At 35.9% G+C, this 12,188-nt stretch overlaps 3 protein-coding genes across 4 annotated transcripts in view; 2 read left to right on the top strand and 1 right to left on the bottom strand.

Moving 5' to 3' along the window:
- The window catches only part of LOC110439496 (uncharacterized), a 484,284-nt gene that overhangs the window by 311,860 nt on the left and 160,236 nt on the right, over nucleotides 1-12,188 (top strand). The gene's annotated exons all lie outside the window — the stretch shown is intronic.
- LOC137489764 (uncharacterized) overlaps nucleotides 1-12,188 on the bottom strand; it is a 144,034-nt gene that overhangs the window by 62,688 nt on the left and 69,158 nt on the right. The window lies entirely within an intron of this gene.
- LOC137491026 (uncharacterized) lies at nucleotides 3,454-11,820 on the top strand. Of its 2 annotated transcripts, XM_087249929.1 has the most exons (4): nucleotides 3,454-4,881; nucleotides 5,539-5,688; nucleotides 9,702-11,003; nucleotides 11,087-11,820. In XM_087249929.1, the coding sequence occupies exons 1-4, from the start codon at nucleotides 4,767-4,769 to the stop codon at nucleotides 11,119-11,121; spliced, it is 1,602 nt and encodes a 533-aa protein (XP_087106055.1). In that variant the 5' UTR covers nucleotides 3,454-4,766; the 3' UTR covers nucleotides 11,122-11,820. The 2 variants fall into 2 exon arrangements, with proteins under 2 accessions (XP_087106055.1, XP_087106054.1); XM_087249928.1 differs by having other exon boundaries at nucleotides 9,702-11,820.

Raw genomic sequence — 12,188 nt, 5'->3', positions numbered from 1 at the left:
CAAATTCTCACGATCTCTCAAATTTGCACTGCTCACGCACAAGTTTTCTTGCGTGCTATCAGTACACTGCTCTCTCAGTGAGATTATATGCAAACTCACAATTTGTGTCTTGTGTTCCCTTTTCCTTTCAAGCTTTTTAATATGAATTATATTAGTACACTATTTATTAACAATAACCAAAATACTAAAATAGACTTATAATTTTTAATCTAATAAACCATAACATTGTTGGCTGTATGTTATATGATGAGATATTTCAAATAAAAAGCATTAGACAAAAATAAAAACTAACGCAAGCAGAAATTTAACTAATAGAAACACTTGATAAGGTATTATAGCCTACTGTACTATTCACTCTTCAAATAAATCTCATTATTAATCACATTTTTTATGGCAACTGAAAAAAGTGAACTAGTGTCTGTTGTCTTCCACATTGTTGATCAGATTGTGGAGGACATTTTCCCTGCCATCATCTTCATTTTGAGAAGAAGCTGTTCCACAGGGCCCCTGAACACACATATTGTCATTAAGTGCTTTAATTACCCTGTTGTGGTAATACTATAGTTGCTATGGTAAAACAACAAGTGTAATATAAACAAAAGATCCAGTGCTGTAGTTTTTTTTTTTACAATATGGGGTAGATTGTACTACAATTCACCACACTTTGCTGTAGTAAAACTACACTTTATATTTAATTTTATGAGTTCACTATTCTTAATACGACAGTATGGTTAAGCATTCATTGTAAATACTAGCCTAAAACATAGGCAGTATACATACTCTCAAAAACACTAGTATTTATTATAGAATTTATCTTAACCTGTAAGTAAATAGTGTAGCAATATATAAACCATATAAACATTCTTGGGATAACAATTAAATAGGAGGATCTCTGGAGAGCAACAGAACGAAAAGAAGAGGAAACACACGGCATAGATTGTAAGTCTGCATCATCTGACGGTTGTTAGCACGTGAGCAGCCCAGCCAGTGTTGAGTGAACGCGAGGAGTTTTGTCCACAGAGGAAACCGGCACGTTCACTCGCTCGTATTACATGAATGAGCTTACGACATTTGTCAGTGAAATAACGCCATGTGCACTTACGTCCGTCTCGCGAATGCACTGTCTTATGCCATTTTCATCTATTTGCTGCTTTTCCGCTGTAGGTACAGCGAACCAGGCTGAGCCAATAGCCCCGGACCTTGAGCTCAGGAGCTGAAATCATTTAGCGTTCAAAGTAAAAAGGTCCCATAGCCAGAGGGAGATTAATGACAGCACACGCATATATTCTCTAGCCACGAACAGGAAATAGAACTGCGGTATTTTTTATTTGTTAATGTCTTGCGGGCAAAAAGTGTGTTGTAACGCACGTGTTACCGAACATGTACCGAGTAAAATATTACTGAAAATGTATTAGTAATGCCTTACACTACTGCGTTACAGGAAAATGTAATACATTACTGTAATACATACGTATGTAACGCATTACTCACAACACAGTAGGTCATGGAGATCTCTCTCTCCTCATCTGTTCCTATGACTGAAGGTCCAATACAGAGGAGAAGAAGACACCTGTTCTAGTTGTCCTGATATTGCCTATAATAATATAGCTGTTTAATTGATCTGTTTTTGAGTATAATTAATTTTAATGTAATTCCTTTTTGTGTGGAGATATACTGTGTGGAGTAAAGATATTGCAGCAGACTGTTGATGGAAACAGTCTTGAACCAGCCTGATAACACAGCTGAACGTACAAGAAACATCCTTGAGTCTTTTAACACAGATGGTCGTTTGTGTCTATTGTTTTCCTGGTTTAGCTTTTTACAGGTCGGAGATCAGCTCCTAATAACTTAAGGCGACCTCACCTCTAGGCATCAGGTCGCCATCCATATCTGGAGACAGATACAATGCTTTCTTTGACGCACACATTAAGGCCATCCATATCTGGAAGTAGATACTATGTTTCTTTGACGCATGTATTTAGAATTGTCTATTTCTGTTGTAACCAATGAGAACTGTTTACCTGGATCCCACCCTTTCTGGACTTGTGTAAAGAGTATAATTGTTTGATTGTTGAAACTGTAAGCAGAGCGGCCTAGGAACTCATTGCGAGTGTTGAAGCTGGCTTCTCCGAATGAAACTGCAAACTATCTTCAGTAAACTTGATTTATTTTTTTAATTCCGGCTCCGGCTCTTCTTCATCTACCAGACTGGTCATTCTTTGGGTTAAACTGTAAACTATCCCTACAAAGGTTCTCTTTGTAATGTTATTATGTAACCATAGAATGGCCAAAACAGAACGTCCTCCTTAAGTCATACTGGTAACGTTATTTTATGACTAAAAGAGAACGTTTTAAGAACATCCCTAATGTTCTGTAAAGGTTCTGGATTTTTATTACCTTTAGGGAACTTTCAAAGAACGTTGTGCAAGGTTGCGCGAACGTCGCCTCCTACCTGGGAATATCATCACGAGTATCAGTGCTATCAGTTTTTGTATTTCTATTTGTTGTGATGGCCTGTTGTTATTGCAATAAAAATAAGTAAATAAAAAAAGCAGTGCAATGTGGCTGTATATCAGCAGTGGTGGAATGCGTGTGTTATAGTGTACACTAGGCACTCGAGAACGATTGTCCCTCTACCTGTTGTTTTAATCCCCTGAGAACTTGGTCATCTTCAGAACGCAAATGAAGACACTTTAGATGAAATCAGAGAGCTCCCTCATCTGTCATACACAGCAAGAGTCCCGAGATGCTCAAAGTCCAGAAAAGGAACCAAAAACATTGACTTTGACAGTGACTTTAATGGTTCAATTGTAATCGAGTTCCAAGAACATTTTGAGTGCCAGAAAATGTTGAAAAAAGCAACCATGTCCAAAGTAGGCGCTGTTGAACCATATAGTGGCTGCTTTTTGACCTTGTAGCCTATTCTCTTCATTTCCATTCAGCAGAAGAAACTCACACAGGTTTGGAACAAGTAGAAAATTAGTAAATGTCAGAATTGTAATTTTTATGTGAACTACCCCTTTAATACTTCTGTAAATTAAATATTTTACTGAAGAAACTGCTAAAGAATGGCAGGAAATGTGGAACAGATTAGAAGAAACGACAATTCATATGAAACAATAAGAAACCCTATATAGGCCTATGAAGTTGTAAAAATAGAAAAGAAAATAAGGGGTCATAATTATGAGAATGAGATTTGGACTCGGATATTATTAGAAAGTAATGTGTTGTAGACATGCAAGTAATCATGAACTGGATTAAAAAAAAGTTTCTTAAAATGTTTAGATTAAAAATTTTTGATCAACTTTAAATACTGAAGTGTGTGTTTGTGTGTGTGAGAGAGAGAAATCTAATCTATTTTTAAATCTTTTTTATTAATCTTTTTATTTTTATTAATTTATTTTTAATTTCATTAATCTATTTTTATTTTATTTATTTCTGTGTTTTCTCTGTATTATATTTTATATCCATATTTTTTTGCAGTACTGCCCTTTTTTCACTGTCTTGTTTGTACACAGCGACGCTGCACTGCTTTGGCAATACAAATGCAGTTATTTGTCATGCCAAAAAAGCACCTAAAATGTGTAAAGTGTGTGTGAGAGAGAGAGAGAGAGAGAGAGAGAGAGAGACTCTCTGGGGACCCACATTTAAATTAAACTATGAATCTTGGGAAAAAACTCCAGTTGAAATCTTTCATCTGGAGTTTTGCAAAAACATCCTCGGAGTTCACAGAAGCACACCCAGCCTTGGTTGCAGAGCAGAACTAGGCAGGTTCCCTCTGCTCTCAGAAATCCAGAAGAGAGCAGGGAAGTTCTGGTTCCATCTGTCAGACTCCAGCCCAGAGAGCTACCATCAGCAAGCCCTCATATATAGAAATGCACATCCGGCCAGCGACCCCATGCACTATCTGGTGGAAAAACACCAACTAAATTCACAAACCCTGTCCCAACATATAAAGACTAAAGAAATAGAAAAGATTACCCAGGAGGAATATAAAGTCAATTGGCAAAATAAAATACAACAAATAAAAAAGTTAGCGTGCTTCAACCAGATTAAACCTAGTTATGAACTGGCCCCGTATCTGACCAACATTAAGAGCCCCAGTCAGAGAAAGCTGCTGAGCCGGTACCGTCTGAGTGGACACAGTCTGAGTGTGGAGACGGGCCGACACAAGCGCAGCTGGAGGAGCCCAGAGCTCAGACTGTCCACACTGCCCTGCTGAAGTTGTGGAGGATGAGCTGCATTTCCTCACTCACTGCAGCAAATATCAGAGCATCAGAGAAGCTTACTTCACACAAGTGTCTCTGATTCTACCACAATTCCAGCAAGCCACAAATACGGAGAAACTCCATTATATTTTGGGAGAAAATGAAAAGTGTCTCCACCTAGCAGCACAGTACGTGTCCTCATGCCACCATATGAGAGAAAAAGGCTGAACCCCCTCATCCCTTATTAAAGCTCTCTGTCCTTACCATTTATTATTATATGTTAATCTTTTTTTTTTATTAACTTGTTTATTGTGACAACATATATGTATAATATAACGATATGTATATGTGTTTGTTTATTATTACTTATATTTCTTTTATCTATATGAATGTTCTGTATTTTGTTATTGCTTTGGCAACATTGTGATTTGTTTTACAGTCATGCCAATAAAGCTCTTTGAATTTGAGATAGAGAGAGAGAGAGAAAGAGAGAGAGAGAGAGAGAGAGAGCAGAAATAGTATAAAGTAAAAAACATGGGAGAAATGTATCAATAAGTCATGACTGGAACAGTAATTGGCAAAAAAGTGAAACAAAATAAAGACTTTTATTTTGTCGTGACGTGTGACGTCATCAGGCGGCGCCGCTTTAGCGCTGTGATTCAACTGGAGAAAGGTTTGTGTTTTTAAATGTTTACGGATATAGCCTGTTATATATTTACGAGGCAAACACACAGAAATGCCATATACATAGCCCGATTTAATTAAAGTTCCAGATTTTTTTTTAATCCGATGCTAAGTTATGTACCTGCTTTTGACAATAATATTTAAACCCTTTATACAATGTAGTACTATTTTATTATCAGTAGCCGAGGGCTATTGTTTGAAACCGAAAAGAGTGTAATAGGTGTTTTAAAGCAGGGTTTCTCAAACTTTTCTGATAAGAGGTAAAGTTGGTTTTATATTCACACATTCGTTCATTTAGAAGTCTCTATATTGTTTACCATGTTACTTTGAATATTTGATCGGAATTAGCATGCAAGTGTGACTTGAAAACAACAATAGCACTGTTTATTTGACTGTGAACAATGTTGTACTTTGATAGTCATTTGCTGCTATTATCATTTCGCTATTTAGAGTTTGCAGATAATACTTTAATGAAATTATATCATTAAGGGGAAAGTCTAAATGTGCGAATATAAAACCAATTTTACCTCTATTTTAAAAGAAATGTTTTACCTGATTTGTTTTTGATAATTAAAAGAAACTGTTTAAGCAAGTGTTGAAGAGAAGTTATTTTGTTTCTGTTCATTGTTTTATTTATTTTAAACAGGACAAAGTGTCCAAACACAGAGAAAAGCTCCTGCTGAAGCGACTGATCTACACACTGTTATAAAGATGGTGTTTATTAAAGAGGAGAGTGAAGATGTGAAGATTGAAGAAACATTCACAGTCAAACATGAAGATCTACAGGAACAAACAGGTTGGTTTTCATTCTCAAAGACCAACTCAGTCATTTGATCCTCATTCAGATATATTTTAATAATAAGAATACTAAATTAAATCCATCTTGCAGCGCTGAGTGTGCTGCCTAGAGGTAAAGTTGGTTTTTTATTCGCACATTCGTTCATTTAGCTGTCTCTATATTGTTTACCATGTTACTTTGAATATTTGATCGGAACTAGCATGCAAGTGTGGCTTGAAAACAACATTAACACTGTTTATTTGACCGTGAGCAATGTTCTACTTTGATAGTCATTTGCTGCTAATATGATTTCGCTATTAAGAGTTTGCAAATAATACTTTTATGAAATTATATTATTAAGGGGGAAGTCTGAATCTGCTAATATAAAACCAATTTTACCTCTATGTGTGCTGCCTAGTTCTCCTAAATGCACATAAGCACTCATTAAAAGACAGAATGAGTTTCTTTCGTTACTTGTTCTCATGTCTTTTGTCATTATTTTATGTATTATTAGTCTCCCATTTTCTCTACCTTCTTAAGGTTATTGCTTTCTTGTTCTTTTGCTGTTTGTGAAGCATCCTTGGTGCTTTATAAAATAAATAAAAACAATAAATTAATAAAAGGTTTAACTAAGCTGATGATATTTGACCTACAGTATTCTCATAACAGACTTAACATTTTAGGCCTTAAAAAGTCTTAAATTTACTGAAATGTTGTGCTGTATTGTGTCTTTTTTTTCTTTATTTTCCTTTGTTCATGTTTTTCTACCCAATCTGGACAAAACCAATTCAATCACCAACAATTCAACTTAATAAAACTTTTAACTTTTTATTCAAAAAGGTCTTTTTAACTCTATTTATCATAATGGTTTAATTATTTTCCTCACAATAACATTTGTTTAAACGTGCTCCATGTATTTACTGCTGTGGATATCAACCTGGACAGATTGTTGTGCATAGATTTAGTTTGTTATAGTTTTTAAAACTTTAAAAACATTTGTTCATTTTTTTAGTTTTAAAAATAAATTTTATATTGATGGGGCAAATAAAAATCTTTTCCATCTGGGCCATTTGAAAAGTTCTTTAGCCTTTAGCCCTTTATGAGTCTAAAATTTCATTCAAAATGGTCTTAAAAATGTCATAAAGTCTTAAATTTAACTTTGTAAAACCTGCAGAAACTCTGGTTTAAAGTATGTCAAAAAATGTGGATGCCCCAATATTGAGCATCCTGAATGAAATGGACACTAAAATAATTAATTGTTATAAAATATTTTAGTCTCAGAATATAGACCATATTCTTCATGCACCAACAGGCGGCGCCATTGGAATCTTTTTGCTTGAGACTTTTTTAAAGAATAAATTTTTAGATCCTAAATATCAGTGTTATGCGGCTGAGGCATGGGGCAATAACTATATTCAAGGTTTACCGCAGTTTGGAAAAGTCAAAGTTTTAAAACCGCCAACATTACCTGCTGCACCGTTCCTACAGTATATGTTAGGTTTTTTTTTATGTTTTGTTTTTTAGGACAACAGTATCTCCTGCAGTAAAGACCAAAGAGGCTGTTTTAAATCGTAAAGAAATCTGTGATTCATTTCAATTATTTAGCCTGACATGTTTACTGCTCAAAAATATTTTAAAAGTGTCTCAGAAGAAAATATATTTTAGGATATCATACTGTCAGAATTAATACTTCTATTAATCAAATTCTTTCTTTTTCATCAGCTTTGAAATAACCAGATTCCTGATACATATGTTTGTGAATTTTATTTTGTAAGTTTCCTTGCGTGCTATACCAGCATGCAGAGAGTTTTGTGTGTGTGTGTGTGTGTGTGTTTAATTTAATCCAAGGATCAAGTTTATATGTCTGTGCATGTGTATGTGGGTGTATGCATGCAATAGGTTTATATATGTGCAAGTGTCATACTTGTTTTGAACATAGTATATGTTTATTTGCGAGAAATTTATAGGTGTATATTCATGTGTAGACATGCAAAACCCTACACTGCGCCTCATAGCCTTCTGTTGTTGGTGTCGGGAAGGTGGATGGTGAGGCGACAGGTTGACTTAAACTTTTATGAACCTATTTGATGTGTTTACGATGCTAGTCGGCATCGCTCTCTCGCACAGTTTGCAGAGCGCCGAAACAAAAAGTTTATCGGAACTTAAAAAGCCGAATGGTCCACATCAACTACTTTGTCTGCATTCTCACTTGTGGAAGCTTGTTCCTCTATATCTGTATTCAGGTCGCTCATTTTGTAGCTTTCTGTGACAGAGCAGCTTAACCAACTTCTGAGCGCTCTCATCACGCAAGTGACATCATGCTCATTCTGAGCACGGAAAGTCATTTAGTGACAAATGATACAAGGTAGAAAATATATAGATAGATAGATAGATAGATAGATATGATAAAACATATGTAAAACATATACACAAATGTATGGAAATATCGGAAATGGGTTTAAAAATCATATCACCGTTATTGAAAAAAAATCTATCGTGATATATTGATATTATATTATTGTCCAGCCCTATGTTAGATATAGAGAACAAGATGAATTAAATATCACTTTTAGAGATTAGATCCAGCGTAACTCGTAACATCAAAATGGAAAAACCATTGATAAATAAACCCACTTCTTATTTACTAGTCTGTTATGAGCCATATCATACCTCTTGAGCCTCCGATCTCCTCCTGATTTGCAGTTTCTGTTTGTTTTTTGAAAATGTAATTGTCTTCAAATCTGAAAATATATTTTATTTTATAGTGTGAGTTGTTATTCGATGTGATACGAAGCTGCAAGCATGTTCTTTTGGACAGAATTTTTAACTAAGGTGTAATGTTGTCCAGATACTGGAATTTCTGACTTCATTACTTTGCTATATATTGATGTTCAATAGGCTACTATTTTTGATATAGTAACAATTGTTTCAAAAATGGTACAAAAAATTATTTCTAAAGTAGAAAAATGATTTCTTAAGTTTTTTTTCCAGTTTTCCTCAAAATAGGTTGATGTGGGCATTGTAGCACTTTAAATGCATGTAATGCCTGTTTCATTTAAACTTGGACAGAAATTCCATATATGCCTCACAAAAGTAGCAGAACATTCCAGGAAATCCCTAATATGGATGAAGGCATCCAGCTATTGCTGTTGAATGAAAATAAGATCTGAATAAATATTAAAAGGCTTCAACTGATCATTTAAACGACTGGGCCCATAAATGGTTTATATGTGTACTTCCAGCCATCTTAGGTATATTTATAAGAAAGTCGATTTATAATTTATTGCTAACTGACGTAGCATGTTACAGTAGAATATAGCTATAAAATAATATGCTAGATGCATAGATGCTAGATTATGTCAAAATAAGATGTTTCCAAATATCAATCCGTTTTCTAAAACACCAAGTTTTGACCAAATTAATCCACAAAATCAACCCAGAATGGATGAAAATTACCCAACAGCACACAAGGGGAAAGGTGCATATTTCAGCCTTTATGCAGATGCTGTACAGGTATGTCTCATGTTTGTGAGACAAATGTTCAGCTGTTTGTTCAACTGTTACCTCAGAACTTTTTTTTTCCGATGCGTTTACCAGTCAGGCACAGAATGAACAAGTATTCCCTGTCTGCTTAACAATTTTAGAAAAACATTTTGTTGTAATTCTGAATATATACAAATAAAAATAGGCCACTTACAGCTTTCAAATCTGTGTCTTATCAATATGACCAAAATGACTTTTAAGAGAAACTCTGAAAACTGGACTGACACAGTTTCAATTTACTAGAACTACTAAGTTAAGTGGCTTAAGCACAATTTAAATTGTAAAAGCAATAGATGAAGATGAATTGAATCTGCTTAAATGTGCACACGTTAATGGACTGAACAAAATATGGTCTGATTTATTTTACATTTAATGTGCATCAAAATTACAGTGTGTGTAGCCAATATTTCCTGTGTCTTTTCACCGTTACGCTTTTGATGAGATTTTTAAGACTTAATGAAAACTGTTTTTTTTTTTTTTTTTTTTAGAGCTAATTGAAGAGAATGAGGGGAGTAAAGAAGAGGAACATGATGTCAAAATTGAGGAAAAAACTAATTTACAGACCAATGGTATTTTGAAAAAAAGAGACGAAAATCGTTTCACCTGCACTCAATGTGGAAGGAATTTTGGAAGAAAAGGCGATCTTACGATTCACATGAGGATCCACACTGGAGAGAAACTGGTCACATGCACTCAGTGTGGGAAGAGTTTCAGCAAATCATCATCCCTTAATCAACACATGAGGATCCACGCTGGAGAGAAACCATCCGCATGCTCCCAGTGTGGGAAGAGTTTCAGTTGCTCATCTCACCTTAATAAACACATGAGGAACCACACTGGAGAGAAACCATTCTCATGCACTCAGTGTGGGAAGAGTTTCAGCTACCCATCAGCCCTTAATAAACACATGAGGATCCACACTGGAGAGAAACCATTCTCATGCACTCAGTGTGGGAAGAGTTTCAGCTACTCATCATCCCTTAATTACCACATGATGATCCACGCTGGAGAGAAACCATCCGCATGCTCCCAGTGTGGGAAGAGTTTCAGTTGCTCATCTCACCTTAATAAACACATGATGATCCACACTGGAAAGAAACCATTCACATGCACTCAGTGTGGGAAGAGTTTCAGAAACTCATTATTTCTTAAACAACACATGATGATCCACACTGGAGAGAAACCATTCACATGCACTCAGTGTGGGAAGAGTTTCAGCCGATCATCATCTCTTAATCACCACATCATGATCCACACTGGAGAGAAACCATTCACATGCACTCAGTGTGGGAAGAGTTTCATACAATCATCACAACTTAATCTACACATGAGGATCCACACTGGAGAGAAACCATTCTCATGCACTCAGTGTGGGAAGAGTTTCAGACGCTCATCATCTCTTAAACAACATATGAGGACCCACACTGGAGAGAAACCATTCACATGCACTCAGTGTGGTAAGAGTTTCAGACGCTCATCTCACCTTAATCACCACATGAGGATCCACACTGGAGAAAAACCATTCACATGCACTCAGTGTGGTAAGAGTTTCAGACGCTCATCTCACCTTAATCACCACATGAGGATCCACACTGGAGAAAAACCATTCTCATGCACTCAGTGTGGGAAGAGTTTCAGCAAATCATCATCCCTTAATCACCACATGAGGACCCACACTGGAGAGAAACCATTCACATGCACTCAGTGTGGGAAGAGTTTCAGAAACTCATTATTTCTTAAACAACACATGATGATCCACACTGGAGAGAAACCATTCTCATGCACTCAGTGTGGGAAAAATTTCAGCAAATCATCATCCCTTAATCACCACATGAGGACCCACACTGGAGAAAAACCATTCTCATGCACTCAGTGTGGGAAAAATTTCAGCAAATCATCATCCCTTAATCACCACATGAGGACCCACACTGGAGAGAAACCATTCTCATGCACTCAGTGTGGGAAGAGTTTCATACAATCATCACAACTTAACCGACACATGAGGATCCACACTGGAGAGAAACCACTCACATGCACTCGGTGTGGAAAGAGTTTCAGCCGCTCATTAAACTTTAATCTACACATGAGGATCCACACTGAAGAGAAACCATTCACTTGCACCTAAGCCACGGTTACACTGGGCCTTTCTCCCTATAGACTTCCATTCATATGCACGCAAATGCGTCAGATTGTAAACGCAAGTTTGTGGGTCAAGTTTTGCAGTTCACTGCGTTGCAGAGTTCAAGCTTGGTAAACTCTGACCTGCGAAATCGCATTACTTGACTGTGCGAGACCAATCGAAGATCAAAACTTACCTCTCTGGACAATCGCTCACTTTTTTTAATGTCTAATCATCTTGTTTAATCCCGCCCCTTTTTGCAGCACCATACAACAAAATGTTGCATGCTCAAACTCTAGTGTAACCGCAGCTTTGGTGTGGGATGAGTTTCAGCAGCTCATCAGAAATGAACCTGTTAAGCTTTTGGGCTATTTTGGGTATTTCCGCCTGAATTTGGCCTTCCGATTTAAAAAGCTTTCCATAACCACATGCATAGGAATAAATACAAAACTTTGGTATCATTTTAAAAGAAATCCTTTGAAATTTCATATAATACTGTTTTATATAAACTGAAGTTAAAAAACGTGGAACTCAGGCCTTGTTTGCTTCATCAAAATTCCATTTTTTTTCCAGCAGGTGTCAGTAAACACAAGAAAAATACATTTCTCTCTATAATAATGCATTCAAGAGTTATTCTATTACAACTGGAAGAAGGTAACATGTAAAAAAAAAAGTATTTCCCCCTACCTAAATTTAAAGTCTCACCACACCCACATACAGTACAATAAATGCAATATCTTAATGTCATTTTAAAGAAAACCCTTTGAAATTACAAAAAACACTGCTGTTAAATGCTAACTATTAATATATATGTTTTCTGTCCTATGATGAACCACCTCAACACAAACAGCTTTGT

Source organism: Danio rerio, chromosome 4 (genome assembly GCF_052040795.2).
Source record: "Danio rerio strain M-AB ecotype USA chromosome 4, GRCz13ab, whole genome shotgun sequence".
NCBI classification, from domain to species: domain Eukaryota; kingdom Metazoa; phylum Chordata; class Actinopteri; order Cypriniformes; family Danionidae; genus Danio; species Danio rerio.
The sequence above is the reverse complement of the archived record's forward strand: the minus strand, read 5'-3'. Positions and strand labels throughout refer to the sequence as shown.